The following is a 26,824-nucleotide window of genomic DNA, read 5'->3' as shown; positions in this document are numbered from 1 at the left end:
CTCACATTATCTGAAACTTGGAGAAGAATAAGTTTTGGATTGTAAGTGAATATAAAAGCAAACAAATAAAATTCTTCTTTGACTGTGTTCTGCTATACTGTGTTTCCTCACATCTGGGTGGCGCTTGTGTTTAGTGTTGTGGTTAAATAAATAATTAAATAAAATGCCTTGCCTTGGTTTCTATGAGTTGCTGTACTGTGTTTTCTATACTCTACATTAGATGGCGCTGTTGTAGTGGACGGGTGGATTGTCCATATTACAGTTTTTTTCAATTGCTAACAGAGGTATTACCATGGTAGAGACCCTTATAAAGGTCAACAGTATAGATTCAGTCATATGGTGCAGTGAGAACATTTACTTTATTGGCAGCAAACTCTGTTCTACACAAAACCTCATGACTGTGTCATACTTCACACCTTTTGATAAAGTAATATTTAGGGCTGTCAAATGATTAATCGCGATTAATCGCATACAAAATAAAAGTTTGAGTTTGCCTAATATATGTGTGAGTACTGTGTGTAATTATTATGTATATATAAATACACACAAATTTATGTATATATTTAAGAGAAATTTGTTATTTATGTACAAAATATTTTTATTTATATATAATAAAAATTATATAAAAATATAAATAAATACATATACTTGTAAGTATTTCTCAAATATATACATGAATGTGTTTGTATTTATATATACATAATAGTTACACACAGTACTCACACATATATTAGGCAAACTCAAACTTTTATTTTGTATGCGATTAATCGCGATTAATCATTTGACAGCCCTAGTAATATTACTACAAACATTATTGATTTTATGTCAATTATGTAATTTAGGTAATGTAAATAATGTGTCAGCTGTATCATGTGTAACTGTAATTATTTCAGCATCAAAAGGTGATTTGAAACATGTATCTTGCATTGTTTGCTATTGAATTAACTGAATGGTAAAACTGAAATAAGATCATAATGTTTTGTTTCAGTGATTAAACCAAATGCTCTCATTACATATCACAATGATCTTTGTTAGCAAATTAAAAAAAAACAAACAAACAAAAAACAAACAAACTGTAAAATAAAGACCATATTAAACAACTCCATAACCAGCTTCACTTATTACAGATCAGTTTGCCTTTATTTAATAAGTAGCTTCTGTGAATTAACAGAGGTTTAGCTCAAATTAATGTTGATTTATTATTATTATTACTATGATTAATATTTATTCATTATTATTATTATTTTTATTGAAGTCATCATTATAAACGGTGTTTGCTTTAGTTGATCACTTGACCCTTGGCTTTTCTTAAATGATTTTTCACACCAATTTCAACAGTGTTTCATTAAAAACACTTGTGTTTTGATAAAGTAGATCAGCTGAAGTTGTCTGCTTTTATGACATTCAAATGCTTGTTGTACAGTGATTTAAATAAATGACTGTTTAGTAACTTAAGTAAGGTTGAGGCGCTATTGAATTAAGAAGATATTTTCTTTTAACTGAACAAACAGCTGTGAGAAAGAGCACTAGTGTGTTGACACTGACAAAACTGAGAATATCCAAAACATATTTTGTGCAACAATTTCAAACTGGGCCTTTAGACACACTTAGACATAAACACTCATCATACAAACTTCAACAATGGTGACAAAACAAACTACTAAAATTCATGCCACAATGCATGCTGGGAGCCATGGGTGAGTTTTGATATGCATCCAGAATGCACTGCAGCATGAAGCTTTTTGTTGATTGTCACCATTGTTGAGTTTCATACGCTGAATATTGATGTCAGTGTGTGTCTGACTGATACTGTAGATCAAAGCTTATTGTCCAGCATGTTTTTTGTTGTTGTTGTTGTTGTTGTTGTTTTCCCCCTGTGATCAGATTGTCATGACACTTTCAGTTGTTTTACCATCCTCTGCTGAGATCTTGAGAGTTTTAATTGAATTGTTTTCAGCTGATGTTTGGCTGACATCAGATCAGTAATTATTTGCAATAGAATAATTCACTTTACTTTCATAAAGTTATTCCAACTAAATATTATATGTTCAAATAATTGCATTATCAATTTGAAAAGTACTTAAAAGATAACTTAAAAAGTTAAGTTAAAGAAACTTCCTGTTTTTTTATAGTGCGGGGAGCTTCATTTTGACCTGAAAATAGGAAGTATGGGGAATTGGGTGAGAAGTTATAGATTTATGTTTAGAGTTTTGAGAAAAGGAGGCACAATTTCAAGGAATATGTTTAAGCAGCAAAGAAAAAACTGGTAAAGCCGACGAAATGGTAAAACAGTCAAATACTCCGAACACTAGACTGGATTTTAGACTTGAGTGTTTTCATCTCACATTGTAGAAACTGGTCCTCTCTGGTCTGATATTCAGAAGTCAGAATGACCTGGACGGTTTTTACTGTGGACACAAAACACATTGTCAGTTTAATTATTCCTTCAAGAAGAATTTAAGCCTATTTATATTTGATAAACAAATATAACCGAATGCTTCTAGATATCTTTTCCAGATATCTGGTTGTCTCTGAGTTGAGAGACAGATTTCACTACTTCATCAAAAGACAGATGAGAACTGACAGTGACAAATGCAGAACAGTTAGTTCATGCGTTCATGACCTCAAAGCTAGATTGTTGTAATGCTCTACAATTATATCTATTATTTTCTCTTACTGTTATATTTTTCAGTGACACTACAAAGTGAAACCAATGCAGGTGTTTTTCATTGCTTGTTTTTCAATGTAAAAATCAGTTTTTATAACTTTTAATGAAATTATTTGGTAGTCAGAGGTGTGTGTGTGTGTGTGTATTGGGGGTGGGATGGAGGGTGGCATAAATTAGATTAACCGGAACCGGGAACACTTCCTATAACACCTTATGTACTTGTTACATCATAAGAAGAATGGCATCTTTGCTAATATTAGTTTGACTGTCTCATTCTTTCCATAGTCAGCCAGATCCGGTTTGTATCCAGATCAGATGTGGACCTGCTCCTAGACATGACCACAACACAGCCCGGAATGTCAGTAAAACCGGTGTCTTCTAGACAATCCCCTGTAAAGGCCTCGTCGACATGCCAGCCATCAGCACAGATCCTCAGCAGAGACCCCAAGAACCAAAGAGATTAACCGCACAAACACTATATGGCCAGCTTCAGCTCTGTGATGTATCGATTTTTGAGCAAAAGAAACTGGATGAATATTTGAATGCTAAAGATCCCGATCTGAACTCTGACTTGTGATTCAGCCTCTATAATGACACTGTATTCCCCCTGACTGAGCCTGGTTGGTCCCAAGTTTTTTTGTTTGTTTGTTTTTTTCTCCATTCTGTCACCTGGTGGAGTTTGGGTTCCTTGCCACTGTTGCCTCTGGCTTACTTAGTTTGGGACACTTTCAACAATATTATTGATCTGACTTTGCTGATGCTGCTGTATGAGAAGTTTAATGGAAATTAATTTTACATTATGTAATGTATGTGCTTGCATGACAAGAAACAATTAGTGCTAGTGAAAAATGACTGTGTGCTATATGCAAATGTTTGCTGAAAAGAGTTGAAAGTGTCGTCATGCAGCACTGAGCATTACATGTGTACGCTACACTCTTGTCTTTCTTAGAAGCAGTTCCTTCTTTCTCGGAGTCGAGGGGTAGAGAGATGTTTTCCTGACATTATATGGTATAGATTTTCAATTAAACTAGCATAATGAAACTTTCTGTATGTGAATTACCTTCCCTGAAGAATAAAATATTTCAAAGACATTATCAAATTTTTTTCAAAGCGCTGACTCAGATAGACAGGGGAAGTTTCTGCCAAGTCATGCAGAAAACTTTGCAAAGCCAGTGCAAAGACACACTGTGGTGAAGACCACAGTGTGAAAAAAGGTGCCTTAGGTCTGCAATCCATGACCTGATCTGGATGAAATGTTTCTGCAAAATGCTGACTTACTGTTCTGTTTAGATGGCTAAAGATCCCAATACAGGGAAAAATGAAGTAGGGTATGCTGTTGTTACTCTTAATGAAACCCAGAAAGCAGAACTACTTCCTTCTCATTTTTCTGCCCAAATTGCTGAGTGATAACCCCATACTCAGAATTTGTCCTCTGCATTTATCCCATCCAAGTTAGTGCACGCACATTAAGAACAGTGAGTAGATAACACACATACTGCAAACTGTTGATACACATACCAGGAGCATTTTTTTTTTTTTTTTTTACACAAATGGGATTACCAAATAGGAAACACAACATACTGTATGGGGCATTTAGCCCAGTACAGGGGCTTACCAGCTGGGCATGCATACAAGTACTAGGCCTGGCGTTGGATGTCTCTGCTGAATCTTACTTCTGAAGGATGCTGGAGGAACTCCAAAGCAAAAGCAAAGAGCTACTCTGAGCATCTGAATTTCTGTGAGCAGTCCACGTAAACATGCAGTGTGCAAACAGGACACAGCAATGCAAGTACTGGGGGTTTGTGTGAAAGAAAATTAAGTCAAAGTCCCCTCCCCTAATGACCCTATCAGCTGAATGGGACTAGAAGAAAGAATGTGAAGAGATTAAAATAATGGCTTTTTTTTTTTTTTTTTTTTTTTTTTTACAACACAATCCAAACATACATAAAGGACAGCACACTGAGCACACTGATCTAAAGACAGAGACTTGAACAGTCACACATCTTTGTGCCATTCCTGAAACATTATCCTGTTCAACATACTTGTCACTTCCACTGTGTTTTTTTCATTTCACCATGTTCATGTAGAAGTTTGCTGATGTTGTTACAGTGCTCTCAGAGAAAAACAGTTTGAAGAGACTTTGAGAGATTTTTGCAGATTTATTAAAGAAAGAAAAACTTAAATATCACATGGTCCTAAGTATTCAGACCCTTTGCTGTGACACTCATATATTTAACTCAGGTGCTGTCCATTTCTTCTGAACATCCTTGAGATGGTTCTACACCTCCATTTGAGTCCAGCTGTGTTTGATTATACTGATTGGAATTGATTAGGAAAGCCACACACCTGTCTATATAAGACCTTACAGCTCACAGTGCATGTCAGAGCAAATGAGAATCATGAGGTCAAAGGAACTGCCTGAAGAGCTCAGAGACAGAATTGTGGCAAGGCACAGATCTGGCCAAGGTTACAAAAAATTTCTGCTGCACTTAAGGTTCCTAAGAGCACAGTGGCCTCCATAATCCTTAAATGGAAGACGTTTGGGACAACCAGAACCCTTCCTAGAGCTGGCCGTCCAGCCAAACTGAGCTATCGGGGAGAAGAGCCTTGGTGAGAGAGGTAAAGAAGAACCCAAAGATCACTGTGGCTGAGCTCCAGAGATGCAGTCGGGAGATGAGAGAAAGTTGTAGAAAGTCAACCATCACTGCAGCCCTCCACCAGTCGGGGCTTTATGGCAGAGTGGCCCGACGGAAGCCTCTCCTCAGTGCAAGACACATGAAAGCCTGCATGGAGTTTGCCAAGATGGTGAGAAATAAGATTCTCTGGTCTGATGAGACCAAGATAGAACTTTTTGGCCTTAATTCTAAGCGGTATGTGTGGAGAAAACCAGGCACTGCTCACCACTTGTCTAATACAGTCCCAACAGTGAAGCATGGTGGTGGCAGCATCATGCTGTGGGGGTGTTTTTCAGCTGCAGGGACAGGATGACTGGTTGCAATCGAGGTAAATAAGGGAAAAAAATGAACTTAAATGATTTTAGCAAATGGCTGCAATATAACAATGAGTGAAAAATTTAAGGGGGACTGAATACTTTCCGTACCCACTGTGTCTATTTTAACACCACATAATACTGCCAGGTGATCAGGACATCTGCAACTTTTAAAATGTCCAGACTGCATAGTCATGAATGACACATTTTGATTGTGATTGCATATTCCAATCACTTATATTAGGTACTTTTTGTACTTAATTTGTCTTATTCTTACTGTTGACACTGAAAATGATGCATGTGTTTTTCGAGGGTTAAAGTCATCAGTTAATTTCTTGATCGCCATTTTGACATAGTTTCCACCTGGACATTTTAGTCATATTTGCCAATTCTCTTTAATGTATTTGACCCGTTTTGATCAGTTTTCCTGGAAAATGTATTTATTTTCATTTTATTTTGTCATCATAATTTTGTTTTAAGAAGATAAAAAATGGTGCTTATCAACCTTGACTGACATGGAAATAAATTTCTATCAGATTATTTTGGCAGTTAAAGTTTAGGGCTGTTTTTTCTTGGAATGGGAGGGTTTTGATGAGCTTTTGGGCTGGAAATTGTCAACAAAATCTGGCAACACTGGCCACAGGGAGTTTCACTTTGATATGAAGAAGCCACACTGCCAGTCATTTCAACACACTGTGAAACAAAATCAAATTTCTTGTTGTGTTTGTTGATTTTGCAGGTAAGATGAGTGATGTGACATTGCAACTTATATTTTCTAATGATTATATGTGAATTTGATGTTTGCTTGATGCACTTGTGTTTTAAATTAAAAAAAAAAAAAAAAAAAAAAAAAAACTGCATCGGCACACCTGTGGCTGGAGGATGCCATGCGAGGTATTGTGACGTAACAGAATGCTTAATGTAATCAGAGATTGTAATTACAATGTGCTCAGTGTTGTTTGTAAAGAGAGTTGAGTATCATTTATTTATTAAGGCGTTTGTATCCTATAATATTTGGTCATTGTTTGGTGACTATTATGTCACCAAACTATTATGATGCTGGTAAATAGAGTTTACAGTCATATAGAGTTAAATAGCTATTTAAAGTGTGTGTATATATTTTGTGTATGCTCATTAGGCATTATTATCTGATCACTGTAATAATAATGTCAATAGGTTAGTTTTTATTTGGTGGAATACATTGTTCTCATTTTCTGTGACATGCTGTGTAACGTGACATTGAAGAGTTTAATTTTGATATGAAGTCACACTGCCAGTCATTTCAGCAAACTGCAAAATGAAATCTAATTTCCTGTTGTGTTTTTTTTTTTTTTTTTCTCCAGAGTATGACAAAAAAGAAAAGATCATATGTGCCACCAGAAAACACCTACTCTTCTGTGTGTGCAACAGCAGCCAAAATGACAAGAACAGTCATACTCCTTTACTTCTTTTTGGCAGTCTGTCCTCTGTCTGATGGCAATCTCATTGATTGGCCTTTTCCATTTCTGAATCAGAGTGCACACCTGGGATCAGGGAAACTTTGTGCAACGCTGCAACTGCAGACCAATTTTCCCTGGTTCAGTGTAAACCTGTCAGTGAGTGAAAATGTGCTGCTGAATCCTGGAAAATGGCTTCTGGAGAGTCTGTCACTGAAGGTGAGCTTTTAAGATGAATAATAATATTTTTCTATATGGAAAGTAGTGTTAGAACCCTTCGTGTCAGAACATACATCATGTTTCTATATTTTTATGTGGATGTTAAGTGTGAATGATATATACTAAATTAAAAATTAAGAGAAAATGCATATTCAGGTCGTATCGTACTCAGGGTTATCTGAGGGTTATAGTGGGATCTGTCCCACTGGGCCAGTCCCTGTGGCCCTCCCACTCCTCTGCCACATCGCAAGCTGTAGAGTTTCTGGATAAGGTTTCTGGTCCTTCCCATGGGGGACCTGCATCTCATTTGGGGCTCCTGCAGAGAAATGGACGTTGGAGGGCGGGTTAGTGTCTTCTGGGGATAAAGATTCGATGCTGCTGCCCTCTTTAGGGAGAGTAGCAGTGTTTGACTCAAGTTTTGACAAGTTTGGCAGGCCAAAGAGCTGCATGAGGGTAGTTATGACCCCTTCCTCAAGAGGAGGGCTGGTTGGAGAATTTTTGTTAATTTCTCAAAAAAAAAAAAAAAAAAAGTAAATAAATAATAATAATAATAATTCTGTGTGCCAGCTAGTGTTGCTTTCGTCAACAAAAATCGTTGTCAACGAACCTTTATCACGTGACGAAAACGAGACAAGACGCAACGTAAATGCTGGTCATGTGACGATGACTTTAATTAAATGTATAATTCAATATTGTTGACGAATAAAAATGAGACTAAATGTGGTTTACAAAATAAAAAACATGATAAAATATCTCTTCACTTTCGTTGATCAAAACAAGTTGAGGCGAAAAGTTATAACGTTATTTCATCTCGCTTGGTCGCGTTATTATTATTATTTTGCAGTATTTCTGTTTCCTGTGTCTCACTTCAGGGGCTGCATCAGGTGACGTCACTTCCTCAAGCCCCAGTCGCGGCATTAGAAGATGTAGCTGTGGCGTTAAACGACAACAAACAAAGTTAAAGGGGTGGTTCAGTGGTTTTGTTCTAGGCTTGATTGTGTTTTTGGGGCACAGTTTAAAATGTCTTAATGCTTCGTTTTTTTGAAAACGCTGTATTTTTCATATATTTTAACCTTTATTCTACACCTCTGTTTTCATTGTCATATGAACGGCTCGTTTGACTTCCTGCTTCTATGAAGCTGCTCCCTGCAAAACATGCAATGTGCTCAGATTGGTTAGCAGGCTGGTAGCAGGCCCAGTGTATCGTGATTCGCTGAAGCGTGCGGAAACCCCACGCCCCTTACCATTTGTTATTACTACCGTTTCGGTGGAAATGTAAATAATGGCATCTATATTGCTGTATCAAATTGAACCCGTATCACACCCAGATGAAGAGGGTCAAGCAGAACCTCTGCAATCGCAGCCTTTAAAGGATGTTTATGAATGGTATTTCATTTTTTTGTGTGTGTGTGTCAAATTGTTTAGATATGCTGTCACTGCTGTTTGTTAGCTTTCAATATACAGTTTTATCCATGGGCGTACGGGACACCCCCGCAGCCCCCGCGGTGCGTGGGGGCCCCCACCCTATGATGGGCCCCGTCGCAGATTCACCTATTTACTTTGTAGCCTTTGCTTTTTTTTTTTTTTTTAGAAGTGAACTCAATTGACTAAAGATGAAAATAAAGGTGGTCAGGGGCCCCTAGGCTGATTAAGGTGGTCAGGGGCCCCTAGGCTGATTAAGGTGGTCAGGGGCCCCTAGGCTGCTCTTTGTGTGAGGCTCTTAATCATTATGCTTTCTTGAAAAAATGTATTTAGTGCCATACATGGTCCACACGCAAATATTAAGGTTAACTGGCATACACACACAACACCGAGACTACAGTTTTTCTTCTATGTTCCTTCAACTGGTGGACCACCACAGTAAGACAATTACCACCACATCACATTGGTAAAATGTGAAATTGAAAATCATAATAAATCATATAAACCAATATATTATTACATAGCATAGGCTGAGGGTGAACCAACTCTAGGGTAAGGCTAGATGCAATTCCTCCATGAAAACACATAGAATCTATGTCATGAAATAGTTAGACCTACGTGTCGCCTATCAGCAACCTATACACATCCCAACATAAATGCAAAAAATGTGATCTTCAAATTCTGAATGAATTAGGCCTATATTATGGAAGCCCGTTTCCACCACTAAATAAAAAAATTCAAAACAGTAATTGCGACTTTTTATATCAGCATTGTGACTTTTCATCTTGCAATTCTGACTTTTTTTTCTCACAATTGTGAGTTATAAAGTCACAATTCTGAAATATAAACTCACAATTGCGAAAAAAAAGTCAGAATTGTTACTAGTTTATATCTCAGAATTGTGACTATATCACGCAATTGTGAATTTATATCTGGCAAATCTGACTTTATAACTCACAATTGTGAGAAAAAAAAGTCAGAATTCTGAGATAATGTCACAATTACTGTTTTTATTTTTTATTAAGTGGCGGAAACGAGCTTCCATACTATAGAGCCTAAAGCGTGCCTCACAAAGTTCTGCTAATCGATTAAGCTGACTGAATAATGAATATCTTAATTGGCCTACATAATAACTATACTTTTTTGTTAAAAGTTAAATTATATTGAGAGGATTTGAGTGTGCAGATCTCAGCACTGGACTCAAACTCATGCGTTCAAGAAATCTTCAAGTAAGTTTGTGATTGGCTACATTGCTCAAAAATACGTAGTAAAAAGAAAACCTGTATTAGTTTCGACGCTCTCAAGAGCACAATCACCAAATCTGTTTATGATGAGACAGAGCATTCGCGAGAGTGCATAATTCAGTTAGAATTCTGAGTTCAGCTCGCGCACTGAACAAAACTCCGGCGTTTCAGCGATGATTAATCTGAACACCTCTGATTGGCCATTGCAATTGTAAGCTCAACAGAATCGTGTGTGATTGGTTATAGGGCGCTACGCTGTAAAATGCGCAACATGAGCAGATCTATATTAAATGCCGTAACTGACACTTTTCATTTAATTTTCATTTTCACTTCATTACTAGATTTAGTTTGTTTTTATTTATTTTATATTTTATTTTATATGTGCAGATGCATTTTTGGCCAAGCCCCCTCTTTTTTTTTGACCTATTGCCAGGGGAAGGCTAAGCCTTCCCCATCCTTACACACGCTCCGCCTGATACATAGCCTAATCAGCGCTCAAGCACACGCATGAAACTTACCACAGCGCACTGGTAAACATAATTGTGTAGTGAAAAAACATCAAGCAGACTTTCTAAACATTTTAATAATTAAGTTGGCTTGAAAAAGCCAACTTACTGATCTGCTATATAAACTTATTAAGTTGGCTTTAAAAAGCCAACTTACTGATCTACTACTTAAGCTTATTAAGTTGGCTTGAAAAAGCCAACTTACTGAAATGCTATTTAAACTTAATTAATGGTGCTTGCCAAGGCAAAGCATCATTATAGTTTTCTTGCATACTTCTTCTTCTTCTTCCACTAAAATTTCTGCGCGCTACTCCTCCCGCAGTTTTTGTCCTAGACCCATGAATGAGTTGTCAAATCGACCGGCTCATTGAGGAGAGGTGTGCTCTGACTTTTCTAAGTGATCGGACCAACGATGTTCGCACAGCGGACGAAAAAGCGGCCAAAAAAGTCCCATAGACTTACATTGAAAAATTCAAATTCACGAACATTCCGTCAGTCTCAAATGTCACTTTCTCTCTCTCACACACACACACACACACACACACACACACACACACACACACACACACACACACACACACACACACACACACACACAGGGCCTGAGGAACCCTTTCTCTCTCACTGTCTCTCACTCATTTGACATCTGATCAAGCAGCCAATAGGTAATGACCTAAAATCTTCATCATAGCCACACCCTAGCAACCACTTAGAGCACCCTAGCAACCACTCCATAGACTTAACATTGAAAATAGATGAGAGAGATAAAATGAATCAGAGCATCATAGAGACATGTGAGTTTGGCTCTTTTGATTTAGGCACACATGCAGTCTATTAGTTTAAGCCTGCTAACTGTCTAGCTTTGCCCTAGCAACCATTTAGCGCACCCTAGCAACCCAAACCCAAAGAAGGATAGCTTCAAATCTGAACATCTTAGGGTTGGTTTATATCATTCATACTGGCAAGCAGCCTTTGGAGTATCATCATTGGCAGCTGCCAAGCCACTCCCTAGCAACCAAACAGAGTACCCTAGCAACCGTTTTGCAAGATCTATATCTCTGCATCAGAACATCACAGGGACATGGCAGTTGGTTTATATTGTCAAGCAGCCTTTGGTGTATCATCATTGGCAGCTGCCAGGCCACTCCCTAGCAACCAAACAGAGTACCCTAGCAACCGTATAGCAAGACCTATATCTCTGCATCAGAGCATCGTAGAGACATGGCGGTTGGCTCTTTTGACTCATGCTAGCAAACTGGACTTCCAATATGCTACACATGCTAACAGTGAACAGCTACATGCTAATACTGATTAGCTAAGTGCTAAAGTAGGCTAAGAACTCTATAAAAATTCCATAGTAACCATCTGTGACAACTACCAACCACATAGTAACAACATAGCAACCACCCAGGTTACCATAGTAACCGCCTAGCAACCATCCAGAACACCCTAGTAACAGCCTAGCAACACCGTAGCAACACCATTCACATTTTCTTCAGGAAATGTACATTCTAGTTATTCTATTTCCAAATTTTAGACTGTATCTCCTCCTAGAGCTTTAAAGCTACAACCACCAAACTCAGCCCAGACCTTCAGACTGTTCTGACTCGGGTTGCTATATCTTTTCAGACTGATCCGACTTACGGTTTTCCTAAAAATGCTGATCAAACTTGGAAAAATTCCCATTGACTTGCATTGAAAATCTGAACATTCCATCAAACTCCAACTGTCAAAATTCAAATCAAAACAAACTGAATCCCATTAAACTCAATGAAGCTTCCATTCTATGTACTATTTATAAGCCATTCAAACTCATTCAAACTAATAAACTAACTAACTAACTTTCTAACTAACTATATAACTATCTATCTAACTTACTAACCATCTATCTAACTATCTATCCAACTTACTAACCATCTAACTAACTTTCTATCTAACTTACTATCTAACTTACTAACTATCTATCTAACTTACTATCTAACTAACTTACTAACTATCTATCTAACTTACTATCTATCTATCTATCTATCTATCTATCTATCTATCTAACTTGTTATATAGGCTAACTAACTATATAACTATCTAACTCAAATTCAAATCAAAACAAACTGAGGCCCATTAAACTCAATGAAGCTTCCATTCTATGTACTATTACTAAGCCATTCAAACTCATAAACTAACTAACTAACTAACTTACTAACCATCTATCTAACTATCTATCTAACTTACTATCTATCTATCTAATTATCTAACTTACTATCTAACTAACTTATTATCTAACTTACTAACTATCTAACTATCAATCTAACTTACTAACTAACTATGTCTACACACACTCACTCACTCACACTTACTTACTCACACATTATTTAGCTTTTAGACTACTAAACTAAAACTAAACTATTTCAAACTAAAAATCTTCAAACTTCAAGCTTTTAAAACTACTCCAAACCTTCTGGTTAGGCTTTTTCAAGCCAACTTAAAGTTTGTCTACGAACTTTACTCATCTAGTTTATTGTTAATGTTTTCTGTTTTCGGCTGCAAGGATGAAGTCTACGATGCTGATTCGTCATGTCCGCTAGTAGTGGATGTATTGTTCTTGTGTAGTCACTCAAAGTAGTGTCGTACCAAGAAATAGCTCACACATACACGTCTCACTTTAGTCTTTACTGGATCAACCATCCTCGAACATGTGAGAGTTAACAACCAATCAGCATTCAGAATACCAATTACCACACATGTGGGCTGATAATATTACATCCCCTTTTTACAAAGTTTTATGTTATCACCCAAGTCTAAGATGGCAGACTTTACACTCAAATTATACATGTCAGGTCACATTAGGAGGGGGCGGAAAATTTAGCATTGCACTTATGGAACAGATTTACAATGAATCCCTCCATTAATAAAATTACGTTGGTATCTTAGGTACCTTGGAACAACTAGCTAAAAACTAGACTAATGACATGCAGAACATACTTTCAACAAAACTCTTTAGACTAGCTTTCCTGTGTTCCAGAAAGCTGAGGTAAGGGTCCTTCTTCTCAGCATGTGCTTTACTCAATATGGCCTTTGCTGTCTGCAGGCCTTTATGGCCTTTGCTGTCTTTTCAGCGAACCATTGCTTTGCGGGTAGTGCGGACTAGATGTTACATGCGTAAAGTCCCACTGAATTGCAAAGTCTTTAAAGTCTTAATTCTTAACTCTTGAATTCGGGCGCATGCGCATGCGGCGACCAGCAGTCGGAATTTCGGCGTCCTATGTGTTTTACTTTTAAGAGTGTTTGTGTGTATGTTTTATGTTTAATAGTTTATATTTTCATGACTGAGTTTGTTCAAACACAAACTATTCACTAGGACTTATGGAACTGATTATTTTAATCGCGTTGTGGATATTTTTGAACTTGAACCTCGCTTGCCATGGAACTGTGGTTCCGGCCTTAAGGATTCACTACACCAGGGATCAATTATTGGCTTGGAACACGCCAAGTTTGTTTGATGGTCAGCGCTCGCTTTCTCAGCTTCCCGATGGCATATTTCGGAGGAAGAACCGTACATCTGCACCGGGAAATGATGCGGGGAAAGTTAAGAAGAGGAAGCGTGGGAAGAAGGGAGGTGTTCGTCAGCGATTACAGCGTAAACAGCTTACCCATATCCCCCTGCCCTCAATGATTTTGGGGAATGTTCAGTCATTACGGAACAAACTGGACGAGTTGCATGGGAATGTTCATTTTCTTCAGGAATACAGAAGTAGCTGTGTGATGGCATTCACGGAATCCTGGCTAACAGAGCAGGACTTTGACAATGACTTGTGTATTGATGGATTTGGTATTCCATTTCGCACGGATAGGAGCGGAGAGATCACAGGTAAATCCCGTGGTGGGGGTGTGTGCCTTTATGTTAACAGGCGCTACTGTACTGCGGTGACTATTCGGGAGAAAATCTGTACACCCGATATTGAGTTATTGTCAGTATCCCTTCGTCCATTTTATTTGCCACGGGAATTTCCACAAGTTTTTATAACTGTTGTGTACATTCATCCGAAAGCTAACAACGTCAATGCAATAAATATTGTATCTGATGTTGTGCAAGGACTTCAGAACATTTCTCCAGAGGCGCCGAATTTTATTTTGGGAGATTTTAATCATGTGTCACTCAAAAAGGCCCTGTCAAACTTTCACCAATACATTACATGCCCAACGAGACATAATAAGATGCTGGACCTCTGTTATGGGAATATAAAGGGGGCATATAAGTCGGTACTATTGTCAGCATTAGGATCTGCCGACCATAATTGTGTACAGCTCCTTCCGATATATAAACCTTTATTTAAAAGAGAAAAACCTCAGATGAGAGAAGTTAAAATGTGGTCTGAAGACTCTATCGCCCGCCTGCAAGGGTGCTTCGATTGTACAGACTGGGAGGTGTTTAAAGACTCTTGTGAACAAATTGATGAATTGACTGATGTTGTATGTTCATATATAACCTTTTGTGAGGATATGATTGTGCCTACACGTAAAATCAAGGTTTTTCCAAATACTAAACCGTGGATGTCAAAATCAGTCAAAACTAGTTTGCAGAATAAGAAGCTAGCCTACAAGCAGGGTGATGGTTTAGAGAGAAGTATTGCGAGGAGAGAAGTCAGAATAGAGATTTTTAAAGCTAAGCAAGCATACAAAGTTAAGTTAGAGAAAAATCTTGCCAACAATAATTTAGGCTCAGCTTGGTCTGGCATGAAGAAAATTGTGGGATTACAGCACAATGTAAATAAGGGCACAGTATGTATAGAGGGTTTTAAATCCAATGTCGATCTTTCTAATGCTCTTAATAGGTTTTATTCAAGATTTGAATGTTTTAATTTTAAAGATGAAGTAGATGAACTGCGATGCCTGTGTAAAGATGATTCCCACTTAGTCTTGGAACAAGCAGCATGTTGTGTTCATAGTGAACCACAAGGTGGCAGTGGAATGTGGAAGTGTTGAAGTGCTGCTTGGAAAAAGAGAACGAGAGGTGATATGTTCTGAAAAAAGACAAGTTTGGCATGTGTTAAATAAAAAGAGCATCGAAGGAATTACTCCGGTCTTGTGTTTAATACTTCAATACACAACAATTGGCGACGATGGTTTCCGTGCCTACGCCTGCATCTTTTCTGCCATGCAGTGGAGAGCCTGCGATTCCTTTTGTTACCTGGCGAAAAATGTTCGAAAATTACTTGCTTGCTATTAATGCTACAGGAGACTCATGGCCGGATGCCAGGAAACGTGCTATTCTACTACACAGTTTGGGGACTGAAGGCCAGAGGCTGTTTTACACGTTTCCTAATACTGGAACTACATTTGCAGAGGCAATGTCAGCGTTGGAGAATCATTTTGTCCCAAAGGTGAATGTTGTGGTCGCTCGACATCGCTTTCGCCAGCGTTCTCAACGCGCTGATGAGACCATTTCACAGTTCCTGTCTGCTTTGCGGGACTTATCTTCGTCATGTGCTTATGGTGACATGGAAAGTGAAATGCTGCGCGATCAGCTGGTCGAACGATCGTATGCTCCAGCAGTGCGAGACAGACTCCTGCTTGAACCATCATTGACACTTGATACCGCTATTGTTATTGCATGTCAGGTGGAACAAGCGCTCTCTAATTCGGACATGCTCACGGCACAAAGTGCAGTTAAGGCCGTAGCTTCTAAACCCTTTCATCGGAAGAAGCGTGATGCACATTCTAACGGAGCAAAATCTGTGGCTGATACTACACAGCGCGCGAATCGCGCGTGTTACCGTTGCGGAGCTACAAATCACCTCGCTAATGCTGCCAATTGCCCAGCTGCTCGAGCCAAATGCCGTACTTGTGGTAAGACCGGACATTTTTCTAAAGTTTGCCGTTCTTCTAAGGACGTTCGGGAAGTGGTCCCGGACGTGGTTGTTCTTTTGACTGATACTGTAAATACTTCTGCAGATAAACTTTTGTGCAATGTTCATGTTACAACAGCAAATGGTGCTTCTGTTGAGACTGAATTAGTCGTGGACACAGGCTCTTCAGTGTCAATCCTGCCTGTGGCTGTGTACAAACGACACTTTTCGGATTGTTCACTTACTGCTCCCAAAGTGAAACTGGTTACGTACATGAAAGAGGATATCCCTGTACTAGGATGTTTACATGCGGACGTTTCACTGAATGAAAAGGTAACCACCGCTTGTTTTTACGTTGTGAAAGGTGGCTCTGCTTTGATGGGCATGGACCTAATTCGAGCCTTGAACTGTTCTTTTCACTTTGGTACTGTTACTGCTCCTAACGAACTACATGCACTCGTTGGTGAAACTATTTCTGCTCCAGATACTTCTGTGGGGTGCGTGAAAGGCTTTGTTCATAAGCCTACAGTCAAACCTGATGCTACTCCAGTTCGACAGAAGCTTCGTCGACTTCCATTCTCCGTTCGACAAGCTGTTTCTGCAGAACTGGACTCATTACTGCAAAATGGCATAATTGAGAAAATAGATTCTTCCCCATGGATTTCGCCTATTGTTGTCACCACGAAGAAAGGAGGTAAAATACGTCTCTGTGTTGATCTGCGCGAGCCAAATAAGGCCCTGATTGTTGACAGCCACCCTCTGCCGCATATGGACGAACTGTTGAGTGAATTAAGAGGCACATCAGTGTTCACTACAATTGACTTAGCGGCTGCTTACCATCAGCTTACCTTACACGAGGAGTGCCGGGACATCACTGCGTTTATTACGCATGATGGTCTCTTCAGGTACTGCCGGGTTCCATATGGCCTTGCTTCCGCGCCATCTGCGTTTCAAAAAATGATGGAAACTGTCCTGAAAGGCATACGTGGGGTGAGGAACTACCTGGATGATATTATAGTATACGGTGCCACCCAGGAAAGTCATGATGCGACGCTGCGCTCAGTCATGCAGCGCTTGTCCGACGCAGGACTGCAACTGAACTGGGACAAGTGTACGTTCAGCCAGTCATCCTTAAAATTCCTTGGACATGTCATTTCCAAACATGGAATTTTCCCAGATGAGGAACACAAGTCCGCGATCATTGAGGCTCCTGCGCCACACGATGTTGCTTCCTTGCGCTCATTTCTGGGACTGATTTCATGGTACAGCAAGTTCTTGCCGAACTTCGCTTCTGTTGCTGAGCCGTTGCGTGCGCTACTTAGAGATGCGTCAACTTCTAAATTTGAATGGACTGTGTCTGCTGAACGCAGCTTCAAAGAGCTGAAAGAACTGCTTTCTGGAAGTCAGGTGCTTGCGTTGTTTGACCCTTCCCTCCCCACTATAGTGTCGACTGACGCTTCTGACTATGGATTGGGGGGGGTTTTGACACAAATACACCCAGACCGTGTAGAGAGAACTGTAGCGTTTGCTTCTAGAACCCTTACTCCTGCCGAAAGGAAATATTCTACGGTCGAGAAGGAGGCCTTGGCTTGTGTCTGGGCCGTAGAAAAATGGCGGCCGTATTTGTGGGGTCGACACTTTACGCTCAGAACTGATCATTGTGCGCTCACTACACTATTGGCAACCAAAGGCATTGGCCGGGCCGGTATGCGGGTCGCCCGGTGGTCGGCACGCTTGCTTTGCTACACATATGACGTCATCTACCGACCTGGACGTCTTAATTGTGCTGCAGATTGTCTATCCAGGCTGCCATTACCGACAGGAAATGATAGTGCTGCTGTGGAACCAGAGATGGTTGCTTTCGTTACTGGACTGCCTACATTGTCTGTCGAGGATTTCATGGCTGCTTCGGAAGCTTGTCCTGAGTTAACCCAGCTGCGCTTGCGAATCGGGCAGGGCTGGCCGAAAAAATGCTGTGACCTGGATCCTGTTCTGGTGCCCTTCTTTCGCATTCGTGATGAACTGTGTGTGGATGGTGTGCTAGTGAGGAGAGGTGAACATCGTGTTCTTGTTCCTTCTACATTGCGCTCTAAGATGATAAGCCTAGCACATGAGACACACCAAGGAATTGTCCAGACGAAACAGAGGCTGCGTGAATTATTCTGGTGGCCTCAGATGGATGCTCAAGTACAGTCGGCTGTCTCTTCCTGCTTAACGTGCCAATTGAATGACAAATCGGCTAAAACAGCACCGGCTCCGCTTCAGCCTGTCAGCCTGCCATCTGGACCATGGCAGAAACTAGCGATCGATATCGTTGGACCTTTTGAGAGAGGACCTTCTGATTGTCGTTTTGCCATTTGTCTGGTGGATTACTATAGTAAGTGGCCTGAGGTAGCATTTTCTCAGAATGTCACTGCTGAGGTGGTCACATCATTCCTCCAATCAGTTTTCAGTAGAGAGGGCAATCCACAGTGTGTTGTGACTGATAACGGGCCTCAATTCCTCTCCAGTGTGTTTGCAGCATTCTTAAAGGAGAGAGGAATAAGTCACATGCGTAGTACGGTCTATTTTCCACAATGCAATGGGGCTGTGGAGAGGTGGAACAGAGTCCTGAAAGAATGCATCCTCTCTGCGGAACAGATGGGGAAACCATGGAAACATGCAGTGACTGAGTTCTTGCAAAGCTACAGAGCTACCCCTCACAGTACTACAGCCGTTTCACCTTCTGAGCTTCTCCATCATCGCAAAATGCGTACAAAGCTGAATGTTTTTCCTGTTGGCCCCAAAAGTGACAAATGTGCTAGAGTGAAAGAGACTGTGAGTAACAAACAGTGCAAGAGTAAAGAGTACACTGACAAAAGACGTGGTGCCAAGTACCACACTTTCAAACCAGGAGACCAGGTGAGAGTGAAACAACCTGGGCATGTGAAGAAGGGTGTTTCTCAGTTCTCACCACCACTGAACATTGAGCAACAAATCGGAAAGAGCACTTTCATTCTGAGTGACAAAAAGAAATGGAATGTATCGAAACTAGCTCGCTTTACAGCCCCTGTTACCACACAGAATGAGAACTTGCAAGCACCAGTGACATTTAATCTTAGGAAAAGTAGTAGAGTGCGTAGAATGCCAACGTGGTTGAAGGAATATGATTTAAAGTGAAGTGAAGTGAAGTTGTACATGCATGAAAAAAAAAAAAAAAAAAGTAAAGAAAACATGCATCTTTGTTTTGGTTATGTTGTGAGCTTGTGAACAGTTGTAATTGCTTAAATACTTAAAACTGTGCATTAGAAAGAGTAAAACAAGGTCAGTTACATTGGTTAAGTTGTTGTGAGTTATTAACAAGTACACAGTAATTTTACGTGATTTTGTTTCCTTACAAGAGTAACTTTGTTCTGAATAACTAATCTGTGATATGAAGAATCTTTCAAGTAAGAGGGGAAATGTTGTGTTCATAGTGAACCACAAGGTGGCAGTGGAATGTGGAAGTGTTGAAGTGCTGCTTGGAAAAAGAGAACGAGAGGTGATATGTTCTGAAAAAAGACAAGTTTGGCATGTGTTAAATAAAAAGAGCATCGAAGGAATTACTCCGGTCTTGTGTTTAATACTTCAATACACAACACAGCAGTGGAGAAAATGTTTCTCTCCACCAAGGTGAATAAGAGCCCGGGTCCAGACTACATATGTGGTAGAACCTTAAAGCACTGCGCAAAGCAATTGAGTTTTATTTTTTCTAATATTTTTAATTTGTCATTACAGACACAAAAGGTACCTAGCCTGTGGAAAGAGGCAATTATTATTCCTGTTCCTAAATGTAATAATCCTAAAGTGTTTAATGATCTGAGACCAGTCGCCCTTACCTCCTTGGTTATGAAATCATTTGAGAAACTTGTGAAGACTGAGTTACTGAGTAAGACTAGACAAGTCCTCGATCCCATGCAATTTGCATATAGAGTAGGGAGGAGTATTGAGGATGCTTCACTTGTTTTATTAAATTTACTGACTAAGCACTTGGAGGGAAAGAATACACATGCAAGACTGTTGTTCATTGATTTTTCTTCTGCTTTTAATACTATTCAACCCCACATCCTAGTAAGAAGACTGCTTGAGCATTACAGGCTGAACCATAATTTAGTGGGATGGTTATTGGACTTTTTAATTAACAGAATGCAGAAGGTAAAGGTGAACGGCAGTTTTTCTGATGTATTAGGTGTATCTACTGGATCCCCACAAGGTTGTGTTCTTTCACCTTTATTATACATTTTGTATACTAACTTGTGTCAAAGTCTACATGAAAATAGAGTTTTTATTAAGTTTGCTGATGACACAGTCATAGTGAGCCTGTTACAAGGGGATGAGTCTGGCCATGGTCCAGTTGTGGAGGATTTTGTGACTTGGTGTGATGATTCTTATCTACAGTTAAATATTACTAAAACAAAAGATATGATTATTGATTTTAGAACTTCCACTGTAGATCATGTTACCACAACTATTAAAGGACAGGTTGTGGATCGTGTGGAGAGTTACAAATACCTAGGTATAGTTATTGATTCCAAACTGACATTTGATTTGAATTGTGAAATGGTCTGTAAGAAGGGTCACCAGCGTCTGAGTTGCCTTAGGAAGCTTGCTAAATTTCACATTGATGGACATATGCTGTCATTGTTTTATTCTACTTTTATTGAATCTATTATGTCATTTTCCATTGTGGTGTGGTATGGGAGTCTGTCAGTGAAGAACAAGAACTCCTTAAATCAAATTGTAAAGTGGGCGAGTAAGATAATAGGAGTTGATCAACGGACTCTAGAATATATTTATATAACTCAGTTGTACAGGAAGGCAAGTACTATTTTAAGCGATGAGCTGCATCCTTTAAGTAACGGGTTTCAGTTACTTCCCTCGGGTTGCCGGTTTGTGGCCCCGAGATGGAAAACGAGACGCTACAGGAATACTTTTGTTCCTGCGGCAATTGAGGTTTTAAATAATAAGAAGAAGTTAGATGTTTTAATATGCAATAGTTAAATGCAAGAAGGGATATGTATGTGTTTGGTGCAGCCTGTCATGATGTTATTAACTGGTATGTTGTTGTAAATTGTTATGTCTTGTATGTGTTTTTGCTGGACAACGAAATTCTATTCTGCAAAACAATTTTACCTGCGGGTACAAAATAAAGAGACCTTGACCTTGACCTTGACCTTGAAGTCACGCGAGCTGTACTGTGGGCCATTATCTGAAATTACTCTTTCAGGTACTCCATGCCTGGCGAAGATGGCCTTCAGTTTATGGATCACTGCTGAAGCATATGCGATGGGTTTGTGGTCCTGTAGCAGTACAGCACCTAGGCCACTTTTTGACACATCTACCTGCAGACGGTCATAATAAGACAGGACGGGACCAGGCTCTTGTGTGATCAGTTCTTTCATTTTCTCAAATGCTTTCTTCTGAGTCTCGTCCCACACAAACTCATTATTTTGCTTCAAGAGTAGCCTCAGAGGTGCGTTTATTTCAGACAGATTTGGTGCAAATCTCGACAAGTAATTGACCATACCTAAGATGGTTTCCAGCTCAGACTTATTCTTCGGAGGGCTCATGTCTTTTATCGCACTGATTTTTTATGGATCAGGTTTGTTGCCTCCACGTTTTAGCTTGTGACCGAAGTAACTGACCTCAGGGACACATGTCACACTTTTGTCTGGGTTGAGGCATACGCCTTTTTCATGGGTCCTCATTAGCACAGTGTGTAAGTTTGCATCATGCTCCTCTTTTGTTTTTCCAAAGACGAGTATGTCATCTACAATGGCTGCAACGCTGTCAAGCCCTTCATAAGTCTCATCTATCTTTCTCTGAAACTCGTCTTCAGCAGAGATCAGCCCAAAAGGTAGACGTAGAAATCTGTACCTTCCCACTACAGTATTGAATATCGTTAGTTTTGACGACTCTTCTGACTGCTTGATAGCCCAATATCCAGATTTTGTGTCAAGTACACTGAAGAATTGTGCTCCGGCGAGCTTTGGGGTGATGTCGTCCAGAGTCGGCAGGGGGCCTTTTGGGGCCTTTTGACTGCTTTATTCAAGTCTCTGGGGTCTAAACATACCCTGAGCTTTCCAGTGCGAGGTTTTTCAACAACCACCAGGGCACTGACCTAGTCTGTGGGTTCCATAACTTTAACAATGATGCCTGCTTTTTCAATGCTGTCTAGCTCCTCCTTGAGGCGACTGCGCAGCATGAATGGAATCCTCCTGGGCGGATACACGACAGGGACAGCTGTAGGATCCAGGTGTATAGTACATAGGGCTGGGCGATATATCGCATGCGATTTTCACGCACATTTTGTCAGTAAAGCCGGTTCCCTGATTGCCGCTAAATCGCCATCACCTGCTTTCAAATGGAGCGGCATTTAATAGACAAAGCCGTAGTTCACTGACAAGCTATGCAATATCGCGTTCATTATCGCAGATGAATCGCCTTCGATAATGAACGCGATATTGCGTAGCTTGTCAGTGATCTACGGCTCTGTCTCCATTTGAAAGCAGGTGATGGCGATTTAGCAGTAATCAGGGAACCGGCTTTACTGACGAAATGTGCGTGACAATTGCATGTGATATATCGCCCAGCCCTAATAGTACATTCTCCTGGAAAATGACCAATCCCGTGAAAAACATCCTGGAACTCTTGTATGATACCACAGGGTTTGTCTATGTCTTAATCAACTGAAAAGACGAGCTTTATCAGCACCATGTCCAGGCATGCTCTCAAACCAAGTACAGGAGGTGCATGTGTGCTTACTACGTAAAATTCCAGCAAAGCTTCTGCGTCTTTGTATCTGCAGTTGAGCTGACATGTCCCTTTAACATCAAGTGGCACACCGCCATAGCCTGTAAGACGACGTGTTGCGGGTTTCAGTTCAGTTGTGCTGAAAAGATTTTTAAATCTACTGGCTGGAATAATGTTCACCTGGGCCCCAGTATCCAACTTGAATTTAACTTTGTTTGCTTGAGGTCCTAATTCAAGTTCCGCAAAGGCCTGTTCACATTCTGTGTTTTCATGCTCTTTGTTAATTGCATCAATAAACAGTTAATCTGCCTCTAAGATGCCTGTATTTTCCACTGTGTAAACAGTTCTACATGTAACAGGTTGTTTTGATTTACATACCTTTGCTAAGTGGTTGAGTTTATTGCATATTTTGCACCAATGGCCTTTTGCAGGGCCTCTGGCTATGTTCGACCACATGACCTGTTTTTGTCGGTAGCTCTATCCGTCTCCATCATGGACGATTCATGTTTCTGCCTGTACACTGTGGTCTTTTTGCTTAACACCGTGTGAGCTGCACGGCTCTGTGCTGCCGTTGAACGCGAGTTTATCATCCTGAGCTGGTCTTGCGCTGCTTCGTGGGAACGCACAATATCAATTGCTCTTTTAAGCGTTAGATCGGCGCCTTGATTTAACAGTTTCTTTCTAACTTTTGGGGAGTTTGTTGCAAAGACTATGCGGTCCCGTACCATTTCGTCACTATTCGTATATCCACAGTCTTTCACAAGCAGTTTAAGCTCTGTGACGAAGTGCTCAAACGATTCATGTTCCCCCTGTATTTTTTCATGAAACTTGTACCTCGCAAAGATCAGGTTGGCTTTTGGCATGACGTACTCCTCAAACTTGTCATAATATGACTACAGTTTTTTCGATTCATCTGCTGACAATGTCCATGTATTATAAACATCACGCCCCTTTTCGCCTACCCACAGGAACAGATAGCTGCACATGGTCTCTTCGGCCTTGTCGCGCAGCAGTCTGGCGAACATGAGCTGCACATGCTGACGAAATCTCTGCCATGCATCCGGCAAGTTTATGGAGTCCCAGTCCATTTCCGGTGTAGGAACCCCCGACGAATCCATCTTGCCACATTCAATAAAGATCTGACACCATGTATTGTTCTTGTGTAGTCACTCAAAATAGTGTCGTACCAAGAAATAGCTCACACATACACGTCTCACTTCAGTCTTTACTGGATCAACCATCCTCGAACATGTGAGAGTTAACAACCAATCAGCATTCAGAATACCAATTACCACACATGTGGGCTGATAATATTACAGTGGACGCGCATATATGTTTCATATGCATTACATAATCTGAGAATATGTAGGCTATTTTCCATTTGAATTGGTTCGATTAAAAGAGGACATTTCAAGCTTTCTACAGATATATTTCTCGTGTCTGTGAGGGAAGTAGGCCTATGTTTGTTACGTGCTCAAGTTCACAGAGATGACAGAACGCACATTTTCTGTTATTGCGAGTTTACACAAATAAAAGTAGACCCTTTACAGTTTATGTTACTCTTATCTGTATGACCAAAATGACAAAGTATTTGATCGTACCGGCGCCTCCATATCATGCAGTAAGCGCACTCTCCACACAAACATGGATATGTGCCTAATAGCGCACATTTATCTAGGACTAGGCTAACGTTAGCAGACTTGTAAAGTTTCTACTACTTACATGTTTGAAGTGATAAGCCGTATTTGAGATCGATGAATGATAAGTGAATGTTTGGTTTTCCTGCTGCTAACAATCTCTCCCTCACGAACTGCGTGACTTCGCCACTTCTGTCTTGAATGTATCCAATGCCTTGAAGTATCAAGGTATTTTTTCAGTATATCTTGCTCACGTTGTTCTTTTGACCTCTGTATTTTCCTTTTTTTTTTTTTTTTTGTGCTCCACTATCGTAATTTCTTTCAGACATTATGCCGCTATGCCGTCTAGCAATAGCAGTGACGTAAATGAAAATGATTGACATTATTTGATCAGCAGCTGATTGGACAGATGTGACCTAAGTTTCGATAAAAGAGCAGTTACCTCAATCTCTAGGTCACTCGAGGTGCGGTCTGACAGTAAGCATCAATATGTTTCCTCATCTCATCCCCCTCTTCTTTAGCCACAAGGTAGGAGTTCAAGGATGTGACACCACCTTAACTGTCTTATTCAGACAATCAGTTTACCCAGCGTCCTCCCAGGTTCACCAGCATCTGGTTCACCACAGTGGCAAGCAAGGTGTTCCTGTCCTGTGAGGCGCAATAGAGCTCGGGGCTGTATCATGAAGCTGGATTAGCTGGCTAGCCAGGTAAATTTCAGATTAGTTTTCGCCAATCCTGGGTTTTAGGTCCCATGAAAGTGAATTGGCTTTTAGTGGTGTTCATCACCATAGTAATTTATGCTCCATGGCTAACCTGCTCCGGTGCAGGTTATGTTCTGGATAAGAGATCTCAAACCGAAATTGGGCCAATCAGATGTGAGCACATGCATCCAATGCAATAAAGTCACTCCCCCAGTTTATCTTCCTCCAAATTAAAGGTCACTATATAATAAAAAAAATGTAATGATGAAATTGTCAGGCTTTAATGATAATTACTTAGAATTATTTTATGATTTAAATATGATTTCTATAATTATTATATGATCTACATTATTATTAATCCATTACACACAAGCAATTTTAGTTTAACAGTTATTGTTAATCATTTAGTTTAAATGAATATTAATATACAGCTCATATGTAATATAAATAAGCTGTAGAATCAACAGATAACTCTTTAAATATGACTAGATGACCTTACATGTTTGAGTCTCTATCACTATTATCAACTGAGTAAACTAACTTCACTGATAGAGCAAGAAAATTTATTTTATTTGTCCTCTTTCACAGACAAGAATTTTATTTAGTGTAAATGCGTTAAAATTCTTCATATACTTCAATCTCTTAACCTTCAGCAAAAGAGTTTTGAATCTCGCTGACTCGTGAATCAGAGTTTCTCCCTGTTGCAAGATTTCATGCATTCATGTGCACACACTCCACAAACTCAGGATCAAAACCTTGAGTTGACAGAGAAAGTTAATGATCAGCATCATGGTACCAACAAAGCCGGATTGGAGTGGTTTGGTTTTGTCAACTCGAAACTGATCTTATAACCCTGAGTTTGTTCAGCTACCATCATGCTACAGGCCCATGGCGCCTCCAGCCAAGATGAGGTCAGGGTTTTACAGCCGCTACTTCAGTGGTTGGCGGGCCAAAATATAATATTTGACTAATACACTGTTTCAGAGACCTTTTCATTCAAAACTTCATGTACTGCTTACAGCGTCTGTTTTTACAAGAATAAAGTTCAACATAAGCGTATGTTATTTAAATAACAATGTAGTGGGGTCTTTGTTTTTTATCCGTTTTATTTTGATAAACATGACACAATACAACATCGCGACTTCATGAAAAGAGCTTTAACTGTTATAAAAACACAGATTTTTAAGCATTAGTGGAGCTGAAGGCGTGATAATAAACACGAAACACACGTGATCGTTGTCATGCGGTGAATCCGGCCAATCATGAAACAGCTGTGTCGTCATCAGCGCTCGTGCAGCTCCTCTTGAGAAACTGCGCTGGCTAACTCAGGCGGCTGATCTCGAATCGCTCTCGCGGTACTTTAAAGCCACACGTCACAGTCACATGAC

At 39.9% G+C, this 26,824-nt stretch overlaps 1 protein-coding gene across 1 annotated transcript in view; it reads left to right on the top strand.

The window, feature by feature from the left end:
• The first annotated feature begins 7,034 nt into the window (after positions 1–7,034).
• The window catches only part of LOC125270467 (serine-rich adhesin for platelets-like), a 37,623-nt gene continuing 17,833 nt past the window's right edge, over positions 7,035–26,824 (top strand). Inside the window, exon 1 of the mRNA XM_048194100.1 lies at positions 7,035–7,312. Coding sequence (XP_048050057.1) covers positions 7,076–7,312 — 237 coding nt within the window. The 5' untranslated portion in view covers positions 7,035–7,075. The remainder of the gene's footprint in view (positions 7,313–26,824) is intronic.

Source organism: Megalobrama amblycephala, linkage group LG1 (assembly GCF_018812025.1).
Source record: "Megalobrama amblycephala isolate DHTTF-2021 linkage group LG1, ASM1881202v1, whole genome shotgun sequence".
Taxonomy (NCBI): domain Eukaryota; kingdom Metazoa; phylum Chordata; class Actinopteri; order Cypriniformes; family Xenocyprididae; genus Megalobrama; species Megalobrama amblycephala.
This window is presented reverse-complemented; position numbering and strand designations above follow the sequence as displayed.